Genomic DNA, 15,658 nt, shown 5'->3' with positions numbered 1-15,658 from the left:
CAACAGCAGAAGACGATTGGATAGGTGGCAGAAGAGTTCTGAGGTCTGGTATGTGCAGATGTCCACTTTATACCCATCACTTTATGACCAACATACTTTCTGATACTGTGCGACATCGCACGTACCTGACAGTAGCAACAGACTATTGTATAATGGCTGGACGTATGAGTCAGCCAGAGGTGGACCCCCCCCCCCCCCCCATGTTATGAACTACTGCAGCATATGAATAGAAGGACATCAACATATACTATGGTTTGCAGACTTTATGACCATAAGACTCTCTACAATGTATTAATAACCTAATTTTCATATATTCCATGATTTATGGAGAAGGTCAAATTTCAAGTTTTATTTTCATTTTTATCTGTATTATTATATGGGTCAAAAGCTGCAGTAAGTAAGGCTTCTAAGTTAACAATGTGAGGAAGTAACAGAATAAGCTCCAAGTCTAAACGTTTCAAGATATACAATTTATAAGTCAAGAAAAACAAAATGAAAAATTCATTACCGCTCGTAAATGGCTTTCATTGCTTGTAACTTGTAATAGCTGAGACTCCATTTGACAGCATCTCTGATCTACAAAAAGGAAAAAAATGCAAAACTTGCATTACACTTGACAGAAGAGGTACTGCCCTGCAAAATTGCAAAAATCAAACAATTGTCAGTCAACCTATAAAGGGTTTTCCTTGACGGGGTCTAAAAATAACATCAGACTTTTTTTCTCGTCCAGTTAACATTTGTCTCATATGTTCTTGGGCTCAGAGGCATACCCTTCATGTGCCAGTTCATGCCCTCACATTGGGTTCCTCACTATATTAATACACTCAGACCCTAAGCCCACCATAGGTTCATAGGTGTGTACTAAGCGAATGACCCTGGAGCCTTTACAAGCCTAGCCCATAGGATTAGCCTGGTATGGTGCCACCTGACCTCAGTTCCCAGTGCCTCTGTCAAGTAGAGCCACTGGAGTGATCCCGGGGTGAATTTTCTAATTCCCATCCACTCATCAAGATTTCTCTTGAAGAGGGCCAGTGAAGTCCTTTGTTTGACATTTACGGGAAGTCTATTCCATAGCATGGGCAGTTTCTGGGTTGTTAACCTGTCCCTCCAGCACGTTCTATTGATTGTGGTAATTAGGTTGAGGTCTCTGGAGCGTGTGGTGCAGAGGGATTGGGATTTCTTTAGATGTAGCATTTCTAACATAGCTGGGTCAGACATGGCTTTGTAAGTCAAGCAAAGATAAAGCTAAGTAGGCGATATGAGACAGAGAATAGCTGGAGTTTTCTAAATCTGTCCATATAGGACAAGTGTTTAAGGCCTAGAATCCTCTTTGTGAGGTACTTCTGCGGCCTCTCCAGTTGTTGCAGGTGTTTAGTGAGGTACATGCCAAATGGGGAATTGTACTTGATGATTGGCCTAAGGAGGGAAGAGTAGAGGGAGACAATTACCTCTTTCTTCCTGGATGCAAAACCCATAGTAACGAGATGTGCCACATAGGACTTTCTGACCACAGTGGCAATGTAGTGGTTGAAAGAGAGGTTGCCATCAACCTGTGTTCCAAGATCTCTTGTAACTCCTGTGTTCAGTGGACTACCATCGATGTAACAATTCATGGGAACTGGGTTTTTCCCAAAGGGAATGACAACACATTTTTTGGCATTGAGCTTAAGGCCATGGTTTTGACACCGGTCATTGGTCTCAGTGAGGCTTTTCTGTAGGATGTCAACATCACTTGAGGAGTTAATAATAGCTCCCAACTTGCAATCGACTGCAATCTTTGTCAGCCAGATTCCCTTCGTGTTGGCCTGGACTTCAGGGAACTAGATTCCAAACAGGAGAGGACCCAGGACTGAACCCTGTGGGACTCCACTCATGACTGGTTGGGAGCCTGACTTGCAGTCAACTACTTTCACACTGTGCGTTCTATCTGTGAGCCACTTTGCAACCCACCTAGTGATATAGGGGTTGATGCCTAGCTTACTGAATTTTTCTATGATTCTTGAGTGAGGAATGGTATCAAAGGAATTGGCCAGATCAAGGTAGGCTGTGTGAGCCACCTTGCCTTCATCCACAGCTCTGGTGACTCACTCAAAGAAGTCGACCAAGTTGAGCAGGCATGATCTACCCTTCACAAAACCAAACTGTGTGGGATTCAGAGTTTGGAGATTACCTATATCCTTGTTTATTAGGTCCATGATGATGTGCTCCATAGCGTTGCATATCAGACTCGTTAAGCTAATGGAGTGATCGTTCCCAGAGTCTGTAGTCGCTCCTCCTTTGTTGAGAGGGATGACTGCAGCAGTCCGCCATTCGGTAGGGACAAAGCCTGAGGTGAGGCTGTGATTGAACAGGAGACACAGGTGAGGTGCCAGTTCACTCTCTAGTTCATGAAGCACACGGCCAGGGATATTGTCAGGTCCCATAGAAGCTGATTTCTTGGCCTTGGAAAGTGCTGTTTTAACCTGTGCATCAGTAATACTGGGTGCTTGCCAATCTACTGTTAATGTGATAGGTCCTTTGGGAGGGGAGAGAGGGGTAAAGTTGGCACGGTATCTGTTGGCCAGTATACTGGCAATATCTGCTGGCTCGGTATAGGAGGTACCATTGTGCAGTAGCTCAGAGGAAATCTGGGAATTGCTATGGAGATTCTTTACATAACTATAGAAGGCCTTGTGGTTGTCTTTACTATCTGCCGCAACTCTGTTTTCATAGATAGCGTTAGAGGATTTGATGAGGGATCTCAACTTTTTGTTGAGGCTAAGGGAGTTTTTCCAGTCTTGAGACTTCACCTTACTCCGCATCAGTTTCCTCCTCCTGTTGTAGAGTTCGTTTATGGCAGGGGGTCACCAGATTGGCTTCCAATTTTTGGAGGAGAACGTCTTGGTTGTATTGGGTATGGCGAGACCCATGCATTTGTGTATGTGTTCGTACAGTGCATTGGTGTATGATTCGGCGGTCATGCAACTATACTCCATTTGCATGGGTGCAGTGAAATTAGCCACGTCTGTTCTTAGGAGCCCAAAGTTAGCTTTGGAAACATTTTTCATGGTGGTTAGCATTGTGTGTGTGTGTGTGTGTGGGGGGGGGTGAGTGGGAGGGATGTGGATTTCCATGGTGATTAGTTTGTGGTCGGATCTAACCAGGGAGGAGCTGACTATTGGTGTAGAGCAACGGTCGCCCATGTTAGTAATGACCAGGTCAAGGATGTTGCTACCTCTTGTGGGGGTAAGAATGAGCTGGCCCAGAGCATTGAAATTAATGAATTCCAGGAAATGTTGGGTAAGTGTATTGGTACATGAATAGTTTTCCCAGTTAATTGAGGGGTAGTTGAAGTCGCCCAGTAAGAGAGTGTTAGGTTGGGCCCTAATATTCTCCAGGGTGCTTAGAAACGTGGAGTGCAAGTCTTGGGACATGGTTGGGAACCTATAGTAGGCTATGACCTCGCTGTCTTACCCAATGTTAGCTGCACCTGAAGTATTCTCTGATGTGTTATGCTGGGCTACCAGTCTGGAGGTGTGCTCATCCTTTATAAATATGGAAACACCTTTGGAGCTTCGGTCCGAGTTCTGGGGCCAAAAAGTGTGGAATGAGTTATAGCCTGGTAGTACAGGGGTGCTTTCTGTTGCCTTGAACCAGGTCTCTGTTACACTCAAATGTCGATGTTCTCCATTTTAATGAGTGCTTCGAGGGAGTGCATTATGAAATTTAGACTTCTAGCGTTGAGCAGCATGACCCACAGATTGCATTTGTTTGCAGCTGTTAAGGTGGTAATTTAGTCTTTTGAACACTGCCTAAAAAAGGCACTATAGGGGGGGCAAGAGCCTTGGCCAATATCCGAAAGCCCAGGGATGACAGATGCAGGCCATCTCTGACAAAGCATCAAGGTCTGTCAATCATGTCATCCCAGGCAGACAGATAATGGATCCCCATAGAATGACACCAGAAACTTAACCAATTGTTGAATTCAATCATTTTCTGCTTGTACGGTGGTATCATTCTGGGTGATGGTAGGATGCTGCTTAGGGCTAGGGTCATACCTGCCTGGGCTACATATTCTGAGAGCTCATCCATGTCTCTTTTCATGTAGTCCATGGAGGTATGTCTCAATTTATTCACGCCCATATGTACAATGACAGTCATATTTGTACCTCTTGTTGAGGGACCGGAGTGCATGCTTTACGTGGTGGATTCTGGCACCTGATAGGCAGCTGACTGTTACTTTCTCCTTATTCAACCTAGTGAGAGGGACATCAGTGTGCTTTACTATCGAGTCACCTATGACTAGCGTGTTGGGCATGCTGTTTTGCCTTAGGGGCTTTGGTTGAGAGGCACACTGTTTAGGAGAGTTATGTGTCTCATGATTAGTATTGTGCTGTGGTAGTCAAGTGCATTTCTGCCTTGGAAATCTCTGCTGTTGGGATAAATTTTTATTGAGAGCCTCCACAAAGGTGAGTGTGTGGTTTGTGTTTTTATGTGAAGGCAGTGCTGGTGTGTGTTCTGGAGGGCTGTGCGTTCCATTTGGTGTGCTGCAAGTGTTAACCTTCTCCTCTTGACCAGCTATTACGGTCTTGGCTGGAGAGTGAGTGCCTTCCAATTTGGATATATAAGTGCATCTCTCACAAGTCTGAGTGTTGGGAGGTAAGAGGAGAGGGTTGTCTGTGTACATGAGGCAGTTGCTACATTGCCTCAGGATGCCCAAGTTCACCAGGTTAACAGGAGAAAGCACAGGGAATTGACCTTTAGACATGCCTGCAGGGCTGGTCATTAATAATAAGTACTGGAGCGGTTTCCTTGCAGAACGTTTAGTGCTGTAGCACTTTCTGTGCTACAATAATTGCGACAAGAAGTCTGGTAAAGTGCTAGACTAATAAGCTAGTAAAAGTGCAGTAGAGGAGATAACTAGCAGATCTAAGGGAATAGTTGAAGAGCAGACTTTGGCACTGCTCAGAAGCTTACAAACAGTTCTGGATACAGCAAATCTGTATCTGGACTAAACTAGTTACAGGAAAGGCGGGGAAACGAGCACAAATGCAGGTTTTTAAACCATAAAGTTGAAAGAGATGGAAAGATTGCCCAAATGGCCAATAAACTACAATTTCTGGGCCAGAAACCACTCCTCTTGTGGTAGATAGATTACCTGCTGCTTACCACTACCACTGATAAGCTAGGCGGCTTCCCCCCAACACAGAAAGGCTTTGGGGGCTCAGAAGCTTACAAACAGTCCTGGACACAGCAAATCTGTATCTGGACTAGACTAGTTACAAGAAAGGCAGGAAACAAGCTTAGAATTGTTTTTTTTTCTTTTTGTAAAGTGGAAAAGGAGAAAGGAGAAACAGAAGATAATTCAAGGTTAAGGACCTAAGTGGCTTGCCCTTCTCAAATATTCTCTCTCTATTAGAATGAACTAGTGACACTAGACAGGGATAGAGCTGGTAAACAGCTGAACAGATGGGACTGGTATGAGTGTCTGAAGTCAAAATATGAGCTCACTGTACTCGGTTGAGTGAGCAAATAAGATAGACTCAGGAGGAGTGCTCAAACACAAATTTACAGGAGGGGCAGGCAATTCCAAAGCCACAAAGATTAATACCAGAACAAGAACAGGGAGGAAGAGTGGGAAACTAACTGCAGAGAGAGAGACCACAGCATTCTATGAAACAAAAATAGAAAAATAACTGCAGAGACAGACCGACCACATTATTCAATGAAACAATTAAATAAACAGAAAAATAAAATGCAGTACAATCTTTAACATTGCAAATTTGTACTTAACTCAGCCAGTAATGCAGTTGATTGTAGGTATATAGCAGAAAGCCAAACAACTCAGATACTGAGCAGTAATAAATTCAAAGATATGTGACTAACACTTATAAATACAGAGAAACCTCTAGGCTAAGAGTTTAATACTGAATATCAATGAAGTGAAACAATAGCTCCCACTTACTGCAGAGAGAGAGAGAGAGAAAGACCACAGTATTCTATAAAACAAATAAACAGAAAAATAACTGCAGCTCACTGCAAAAAACACTTCCTGCAAAACAAGAACAAAGATTTGACATAAGTGCTGTTTGCCAGTATTAATCAAGTAACATAACTGCAGAGTTTGCGAGAAAGTTCAAAAGTCAAGGTTTGGTGGATGCACCACCAAGAATGGACAGGCAGGGCACATTTGGAATTCATTAAGCTAAAGTCTTTTATAAATCACCTGCTAAATTATGAATATCACGATTATATTCACTATAAGGGGGCCACCACTGTAGGTCTACGACTGGGCTGAATCCCAAGCACTAAGGCCACCAGGAAAGAAGCCAACAGACAGAAAACCAAAGGATCAGAAGGCAGAGTCCTAAAGCATAGAAGTATCAAAACAGGGCCAATCTTAAGAGTCAAAAAAAAGACTGCTAAAGCTGTGACATGAACACCAAGATGTCACAACACAAATGTCTCCAAGACATGCTCGAAGCAAGAAATGGAATAAAAGCAACAACTCCAATTAACTGTCCTCTAACTACAGCATTTTCCAAAGGGCAGTGGCCCACTTGGTGGCATAAAATAAAACAGTTAGCAAACGAAATGGGTATAATTTGCTTTGTGGCTTACTTTTCTTTGGGGAATGAAGGCCTGTCAAAGGACAGCTGTTCCATCTTCTTTAATTGCTTTCTCCCCTTCAGATACTAAGTCCGCTATCAGTGTACATTTAAGACACAAATGTTTCTCTTGGCTTTGATTTCTTCTCCAAAACCAAGTGCCCATACCACTCCAGGCCAGGTGGACAACTTCCACTTAGAGACGTGTGAAGCTGACACGCACCCCAGCATCTCAGAGCTTTCTTGCCCAGGACGACCACAGGGCATTCATCTTGCTATACCATGAGCAAGGTCCTAAGGATCTTATTCAACAGACTGGGTTTTGTGAAGTTGAGAAACCACCTGTGGGAGGAAAGTGGGTTGGACTTGAGGGATACTTGATCCTTGAGAACTAGTGAAAGACGAGACATGGGACCCTACCAGTCAGCTTGAAGCTCCAGATTCCTGCAAACAGAAATGATGGCTATCAGAAAAACTGTTCACAAAGATAGCAAATTCAACACTGCTGAATCGTTATGCTCAAAATGGGTATGATCAAGCCTCCCAGTCATGAAGGCCAAGTCCCATTTAAAGGGGGAAGTTCTACAAAATGGGTAAAATTCAACTATCTGTTCAAGAACTACTTAACCAGTCAATGACCGGTCACAATCTCACACCCCCACCCCGAATAAAGTCAATTTCATTCTACAGTTACCCACAATTGAATTTAGGGCCACAGAAGATGCCGCAGACTATCCAAGCACCAAGTGTAAAGCAAAAAATTAACCTCGAATGGCATATCAACTCATGTCAGCAAAAGCGAGCATGCACAGACACACAGCATATATAAACACAATGGGCAGTAGTGGACACATACCATAACATAACTGAGGCCCAATTTATACACATGCCTAATATGATCTGTAAAACGAGAGACTGGGGCAGTGTTGAGCATCACTTAAATGGAGAGACTCTTCAACATGGTAGAATAAGCCTGCTGCAAGGTACACAATTACCAGGTATACAACAGGAAAAACCTGCTCATCCAACCCCTGTGGATACAGTTGGCAGAACCAAAAACTGATGCCAATAATCTGACCGCTTAAAACCACAGCCTTGGGTTTTCTTTACTGAACTTTGCAACGAGATGTAGAATCAGAGGGAATGGGGGGTAAGCCCAATGAAACTCAATTGCCTCAAAATGGAGAAAATACAATTGTGCAAGAAATTACCATAATTAGAAGTTATGTCCTTACCATAACGTTCCATGTGGAGTGTTCATCTCGCCTTTGTTCTTACACCTGGGTTCGGAGCCGATCCTCGGCTCCGTGTCGGCCGCTTGCAAGCTCTGCATCGAGAAGAAGCTCGAGACTAACCTAACTCCCACAATCCCCCTCTGCCTTTACCTCAAATCTAGTTTGCAAGCAAACCAGAAGTCAGAGAGAGAGCATAATCATGCAAAAACAAACAACATAACTGTACAAGCACTTATCCATATATATATATATATATATATATACAAGATATACATATATATACAACCACTGCAAAAGCAGAAGCCAAATAATCCAGACCAGGCACCAAACTGCGTTTTCCTGAGGGTGGGAGGGTGGGAATGTAAGAACAAAGGCGAGATGAACACTCCACATGGAACGTTATGGTAAGGACATAACTTCTAAATGTGAGAGTGTTTGATCTCGCCGTTTGTTCTTACACCTGGGTAGCGTCCCTAGCTCCATGTTCCTGAGGAACTCACGGGAGAACGTTCTTGAGCACAGTGGAACCAAAGGTTGCCCTGTCCCTAGAAACCCTGTCTACCTTGTAATGAGAAATGAATGTATGTGGTTTAGACCAAGTGGCAGCTGCACAAATAGTGTCTAATGGTAGGCGAGCTGCATGAGCCAGGGATGTAGAAACTGATCTTGTAGAGTGCCCCTTGGGTTTGACAGGTAAAGTTTGTTCTGAAGAATCATAAACGAATATAATGCAATCAGTTAGCCATTTGGAAAGGGTTCATTTAGTAACTGCTACACCTTTCCTGCTATCAGCAAAGCTAAAAAAGTTGATCAGATTTCCTGTGATCCTTTGTTCTATCCAAGTAAAATCTAAGTTGTCTATGAACATCCAACTTGTGTAACATATACTCCAACTTATTGGAGTGATTTTTGAAAAAGGTAGGCAGTTCAATGGATTGATTAATGTTATTAATAGAGCAGACTTTGGGGAGAAAGGATGGATTAGTGCGAAGAGATACTCTGTCAGAATGAAAGATCAGATAAGGGTGTTTAATGGAAAGAGCCTGAAGCTCAGACACTCGCCTAGCGGATGTAATGGCTACCAAAAAGAGGGTCTTCCACGACAAATACTTCAATGAACAAGAGGAGGCTGGCTCAAATGGAGGTAACATCAACTTAGATAATAAGAGATTTAGATTCCAAGGAGATGTAGGAGTTCTAACTGGTGGTCTAATATGGAAAGATCCTTTTAAAAAGGCCTTACAAAGTCTGTGAGCCATAACAGGTGCCCCACATTCTTCCACATGAAAGTTGGAAATGGCAGCCAATTGCACCCTTAAAGTGGCTGAAGAAGCTCCTTGGTGGAACAATTCTGTTAAAAACTCCAAGATCTTGTTTAAAGGAGCTATAACAGGGTCCAAATGCTGTGCATTTGCCCAGAACACAAAACACTTCCATTTACTAGTGTAGGTCTTTGTAGTGGAAGCTTTATGAGAAGCTACTAGTATATTCTGAACTGCAGGTGAGAGAAGATCAGACCTGGCTAAGTAGGAAAGCGGAGCAGCCAAGCTGCTAGGTGGAGTGACAAGAGTGAGGGGTGGGGAGCCCCTGACGAGTGGGTCAGTAGATCTGGTTCCGGGTCCAGCATCCAGGGTCCCCGAATGCGATGTGCCAGAAGAAAGGGGAACCAAATTTGACGAGGCCAGAATGGGGCAATGAGGATAATCATCCTTTGCAGGTTGTTGGCTTTCTGCAGAAACTTTGCAATCAGGGGAAAGGGAGAAAAAGCGTACAGGAGACCCGGGGGCCAATCGTGAACCAGCGCGTCCCTGGGGACTTCCCTGGAGGGTAATAGGGCAAAGTAGCTCCTGCATTTGGCGTTCATTGGAGACGCAAAAAGATCGCAGGAAGGCTGGCCGCACTTGCGAAAAATTCTCTTCGCAACCGACTGTTTGAGGGACCACTCGTGAGGCAACAGGATTGCTCTGCTCAGCCTGTCGGCTATGACGTTGGATGACCCCGGGATATGCGTTGCGATCAGAAAGTGACCCGTGGATTCCGCCCATTGCCAGATTTTCATGGCCTCTCTGCATAGCTGATAAGACTTGGTTCCCCCTTGCTTGTTTATGTACCAGACTACGGACATGTTGTCCGTCTGAACTGCAATAGTCCCTAGAGGAAGAAGGGGAGCAAAGTGTTGCAACGCTAGAAACACTGCCCTTAACTCTAGAACATTGATGTGCAGATTGTATTCTAGCTCGGTCCATTCGCCTTGGACTGTCTGTCCCTGAAAGATGCCCCCCCACCCTATCAGGGAAGCGTCCGTGGTCACCGTAGCTGTCGTGGGTAGCACAAATGGTCTTCCGCTGGAAAGGTTGCAAGTTTGAAGCCACCAGGCTAGGTGTGATTTGCATGTGTTCGTGATCAGAATTTCGTGTGTCAGAGGTAGTTGTTGGAACGACCATTGTGCAAACAGTAGCCATTGCAGAACTCTCATGTGCAGTCTTCCCAATGGTATCGCAATGAGGGAAGCTGCCATGAGACCCAAAACCTTCAGAACCAGTTTTGCTGGGGATTTTCTGGATGACAGAAGAAGAGATATGTGGGTTTGTAGTGAGGCTATCCTTTCTGGAGGAAGCCTTAGAATTAAATGATGCGTATCCAATTCTGCTCCTATGAATAAGATATGCTGTGATGGCTGTAGTGAAGATTTTTCGAAATTTACGGAAATTCTGAGGTGAACACAAAGCTGTAGTGTGTAATCCCTGGCCTGAATCAGTTGACGCTGGGTGGTGGCAGATAGGAGCCAGTCGTCCAGATACGGAAACACCTGGAATCCCAGGCGTCTCAGGTGAGACGCCACCACTGCCATGCATTTGGTGAAAACCCTGGGGGCTGAGGTCAGACCAAAGGGCAGGGCTCGAAACTGAAAGTGGCTGGCTCCCAGCCGGAAGCGCAAGTGATCCCTGGACGCCCTGGCCATTTTGATGTGGTAGTACGCGTCCTTCAGATCTATTGAGCACATCCAGTCGTCCTTCTGTAAAAATGGAAGGATCGATTGAAGTGTGACCATTCGGAACTTTTCTTTCTTGACGAAGGTATTGAGGTTGCTTAGGTCCAGAATCGGCCTCCAGTCTCCTGTCTTCTTTGGAACTAAAAAGAACCTTGAGTAAGTTCCGAATCCTCTTTGGTCCGCTGGGACTGGTTGGATTTTTTCTAGCAGCTTTGAAATTTCTATAGCTGCAGGATCTCGCAGATGGGGCGGCACATCTGGGAGTCTTCTCATTGGAATGGGGGGCAGTAGGAAGGGTATTCTGTAGCCTCTGGTAACAACGCTTTTTACCCAGATGTCTGATGTAAGATTTTGCCAGGCCTGAGGGTATAAAGCTAAGCGACCCCCGACTGCCTCCAGAGCAGGACAGTCGGGCCTCCTCTCAGGAGTGCTGGAAAGGTTTTCCAGGGGGTGTATCCCTGTCACCTTGGTTTTGCGGACCCCCTCTGCCGCCGGGGCGGCGTCTTCCACCTCTGCCCCCTCCTCTGCCTCTAGAGGGGGCATCACCCTGTGTGCCTGGGAAAGATCCTTGGGGTTTTCGAAACCACATTTTTCCACCGCGTTGCCCTTTGGGGTACGGTCTGGATGGGGTGGAAAAACGGACTCCGACAGCAGACAGAGTCTTTCCCTCCTGTTCACACCGGGTAAGGGTCTCCTTTACTTTGGGGCCAAAGAGAGTGGCACCGTCAAATGGGGCGTTAGTAAATGAAGACTTGAAGGCTTCCGCAAATGAACATAAGCGCATCCAGGATTGTCTACGAAGAGCAATCGCTGAAGCTGCTGCCCTACTTGATCCTTCGGCTGCGTATGAGATCAGCCACATGGACGAGTTTACAATGGATGTAAGGGTATTGAGATGTGCTGTAACTTTCTCTGAAACAGCAGCATCTGTAGTACCCTGGAGGGTATCTCCCAACTCTTTGATTAGATCCCTCTGTAGTCGTGTAAAGTGGGTCAAATAGTTCAGGGATCGCATAGAAAAAGCCGCTGAACTAAAAATGCGCTTCCCGTACCTGTCCATAGTCCTAGAATCTTTGTTAGGCGGATGGACAGATGAGGAAGATTCCGACATCTCCTTTTTCGTGGCCACTGCCACCACCATAGCGTCCACTGGAACTCCCTTTGTGAGATAAGCCTTGTTTTGGGGTGCAGTAATATACTTATTAGGCTTTCTAGGGACTGGTTCCACCGTGTCAGGTGTCTCCCACGCCCTTCGAGCAATCAGCTCCATTAACTCATCGAAGGGCGGAGTGACCCAGGAGGAGGAAGGGGGAGCACCAAATGCCTTCAGCAAGACTGACTCATCCTCAGAAGGGGGGAGGGATTGCCAATCACCTCTCTGCTTTAGGATCTCCAAGATGTCAGAAAAAGAGACATCCTCTGAAGGGGACCCTTCTGACTCATCCAAGTCAGTGTCCGATGTCAATGATTCTTGTGGAGAATCTAAGTGTCTCCTCTTACACAATCTTTTCCTAGGGACTTCTTCGGGGGGAGCATCCGAAGAAGCCTCCGAGGAAGAGGGGGCACCCTCCAGGGGTGGCTGAGACACAGGTGCTCGATGCTTAGATGTAGCCGTGGGTGCAGAGGAGGATAACGGTCCTTTATGGGGAGGAGAGGATGCTTCTGCTGATGTGGTTGTCTGGGTAGATAACACCTTCCTCATGAGGTCGAAGGCCCCCGGGTCCCGAGTCGAGGTATCTCCCAGTTCCGAAGAAATGGGAAGAATCCCCGAAACAGGCACTGAAGGCATCGACCCCGAGGACGGAACCAAGTCGATCCGAGCCGAGGCCCTGAGAGGGAGCGTCGGAACCGAAACATCGGTCCGACTCTCGGTCCCAGAACCAAGGATGGATCTTCGGCTCCGAGACTCCGGTACCGGATCTGACAGAGTCGAGGTGAACGGAGCCGACTGAGAGAAGGACGGTTCTGGCACCGAGGGCTCCACAATCAGCAGATCAGCCTCTTCCGGCTCCGAAGACTGGACAGGTCTCGGAGGAGGAACAGATGGAGATAAGGGAAGGCCTTCAAGTCTCGACACCAATTGAGAGGAGACTGAGATGAGTTTGGATAAGGCCGTATTCTCCATTAACTTCTGCACCACGCGGTCTACATCGGTGTCGGAGAGGGGTCTGGAAGAGCGTCGAAGGAATCGAAGACGGAGCCGACCTCAACAGTGTCGGGAGGGAGCTCCGTCACGGTTCCAAGACTCAAGGCTCGAAACTGACAACAGTTGAACACTCGGTCCGAAGTCTGTGGAACCGGTGATCGAACTTTAACTGAAGAGCTCGGAGCCGATGACTTGGGCTCCGACGTCTTCGATTCCTTCGAGGATTTGGATGCCTGGTCTGAAGCATCCAGAGCCTCTTGAAAAGTAGGTTTTAAAGACCCTATCCATGAGTTTCCTGCGCCTATCTGTCATGACCCTTCCACTGAAAGAATGACAAATTGAACAGTCTTCTTGCAGATGGAGAGGGCCAAGACAGTAGACGCAGGAACTATGGTTGTCAGTAACTGACATCTTTTGCCCACATTGGCAACGTTTAAAACCAGATTTAGCTTTCTCAGACATCTTAAGTAAAGCTAACAAAGAGGAGTAAAAGTCAAGTCCAGTAGGTATGTCCAATCCGGTAATTTTGTCAAATCCAGTAAAAGAATGTCTATCCGGTAGTCAATCCAGTAAAGGGTGGGGATAGGCCCGAGGAAACTCTAATAAAGTTTAAAATAACTTTAAACGAACACACACATTTCACACACACACACACACACACACACACACACAGTCACTAAATAACTTTTTAGAAAAAAATAATTCTTAAGAAATATAAGAAAAAGATAATTAAATCTTAGCTTTAGGTGCTCGAGCTCGATCAAGTGATGCGAACGCTGCAGCGGCAAACTAGATCTGAGGTAAAGGCAGAGGGGGATTGTGGGAGTTAGGTTAGTCTCGAGCTTCTTCTCGATGCAGAGCTTGCAAGCGGCCGACACGGAGCCGAGGATCGGCTCCGAACCCAGGTGTAAGAACAAACGGCGAGATCGAACACTCTCACATCAGTAGATGTCCAAATAGGACTGTTGCAGTAGTTCCTACTACTGAGACTTAAAAACACAGAAACCCCAACATCTGGCCCGGCTTTCAGTGCTCAAAGCCAAGTGCCCTTGCCCCCCCCCCCAAGCCAGGTGAACAACTTCCACTTAGATTAAGGTGTCCCATGCATACAGTTGACACCCACCACAGCATTTCAGAGCTTTCTTGCCAAACATGACCACAAGGTTCCAAGAATACTATTCAAAAAGGACAGCGGCCTTGTCAGTAGATGAAAGGAAAATGGATCTAGTCCAGGACATTCAAAATCAGAATAAAGGATGGAAAGAGGAAACAAGGACTGCAAGAGTGACCTACTGAAACATCTATTACTACAAGTTGCAAAATCGTATTATGATCGCTTTATAATGTTCACTGATTCAGTAATTCTTTACTACTAGATTTTCAGATAACTAGGTTTGGTGCATAATAAGCTCTGAAGATTGCCAATTCCAAACAAAGTCCTAGTTCTGGAAGCAGTGTCTAGTCTACAGTGCTTAGAAAAGGTGTGGACTGACAAGTTAACTGCCTCAAGAACAGCCTCTGCGCTCACCCCATCAGAAAGGCCCTAGAGGTTGCTATACCCCTAGTACAGTTGGCTCTGTCACTTCCAGCATCTTTCTACAACTGAGTAGCAGAAAAAATGAAATAGCCACTGAGATTACTTGCTTGGAAACTGGCCTAAATTCTTTCTGGGTGCAAACGACACAAACAGATCCGAAGTTCTTATGTTCTTGGACTTTTCCCGGTAGTAATCTCAGTTGTCTCTACTCATCTAAAGAATGAAGAATTCTTTCTCCCTTGTTCTAAGGGCTAAGGGAACAAAACAGATTAAGTTCCGTTTCAGGCAATCCTGTCTAATCACTACAACTGGCATAAACATGGGGCTGATTCTTAAGCTGACCCTGTTCTTATTGAAGGCTCAAAAGGGTCCTCTGCACTCGAGTGCTCGTAATTCTGAAATCTTGGTAGCTGAGGTGATGGTCGGAAGAAAAACTGTTTCCATGTTAGACATGGGGTGAGGATTGAGACAGCAAACAAAGTAGCTAGTGTCAGCTTTACCAGACCATACAGTAAAGTCCATGAATGATAAATAAGCTTTCTTTAGTGGTAACTGATAAAGGACTGCATCAAGGAATGTTTAACGAGTCACAGGAATACTAGAGGGAAGGGTGACATGCAAGCAAACAGAATGAAATGGCCAAGATATGTTCATTTACAGAGACATACATCATACCTGAACTGAACAGTTCACTTAAGTATTGCAAAATCAGATTCAGTGGTGCTGGGCTATGCTCCTAATTGTTCCTGTAGCACCACAGCTAAAACTCTTTCACTTGTTTAAGTAAGATTTCCTCATGGCAGGCTTTTTAGCCTCTAAGTAAAGTCAATACATCCTCAGAGAACCGGTGCCTGAAAGGTAAGGCTGCGAGTTACAGTGCCTTTAATTTGGAGTGTAGCATGGTGCCAATGCTCTGACTCCTCCCCTACCCACAAATCCATGAACTCCAGCCTAGTAACTGAGACAAAGTTTGCCCCTTACAGAATAAATTAGACCTAATTCTGACCATATATTAGTATATAGAAACCAAGAACAGAGAAAAGGACAGGGAAACAGGCAGGACTGTTGACGGTGCAGAGTAGCAATTACCTGGTCATTCATTTATTACTTATTTAACATTTGTTTATCAGGAAAGTCCGACTGGGACAGAACCCGTTTTCA

At 45.4% G+C, this 15,658-nt stretch overlaps 1 protein-coding gene across 1 annotated transcript in view; it reads right to left on the bottom strand.

Moving 5' to 3' along the window:
* Positions 1 to 15,658, bottom strand: part of LOC122803858 — a 1,735,734-nt gene that overhangs the window by 510,426 nt on the left and 1,209,650 nt on the right. Inside the window, exon 12 of the mRNA XM_044073540.1 lies at positions 509 to 576. Within this exon, the coding sequence (XP_043929475.1) occupies positions 509 to 576 (68 nt within the window). The remainder of the gene's footprint in view (positions 1 to 508; positions 577 to 15,658) is intronic.

The sequence above is a fragment of the Protopterus annectens genome, chromosome 6.part0 (assembly GCF_019279795.1).
Source record: "Protopterus annectens isolate FY-2018-M chromosome 6.part0, PAN1.0, whole genome shotgun sequence".
Taxonomy (NCBI): Eukaryota; Metazoa; Chordata; order Ceratodontiformes; family Protopteridae; genus Protopterus; species Protopterus annectens.
The sequence above is the reverse complement of the archived record's forward strand: the minus strand, read 5'-3'. Positions and strand labels throughout refer to the sequence as shown.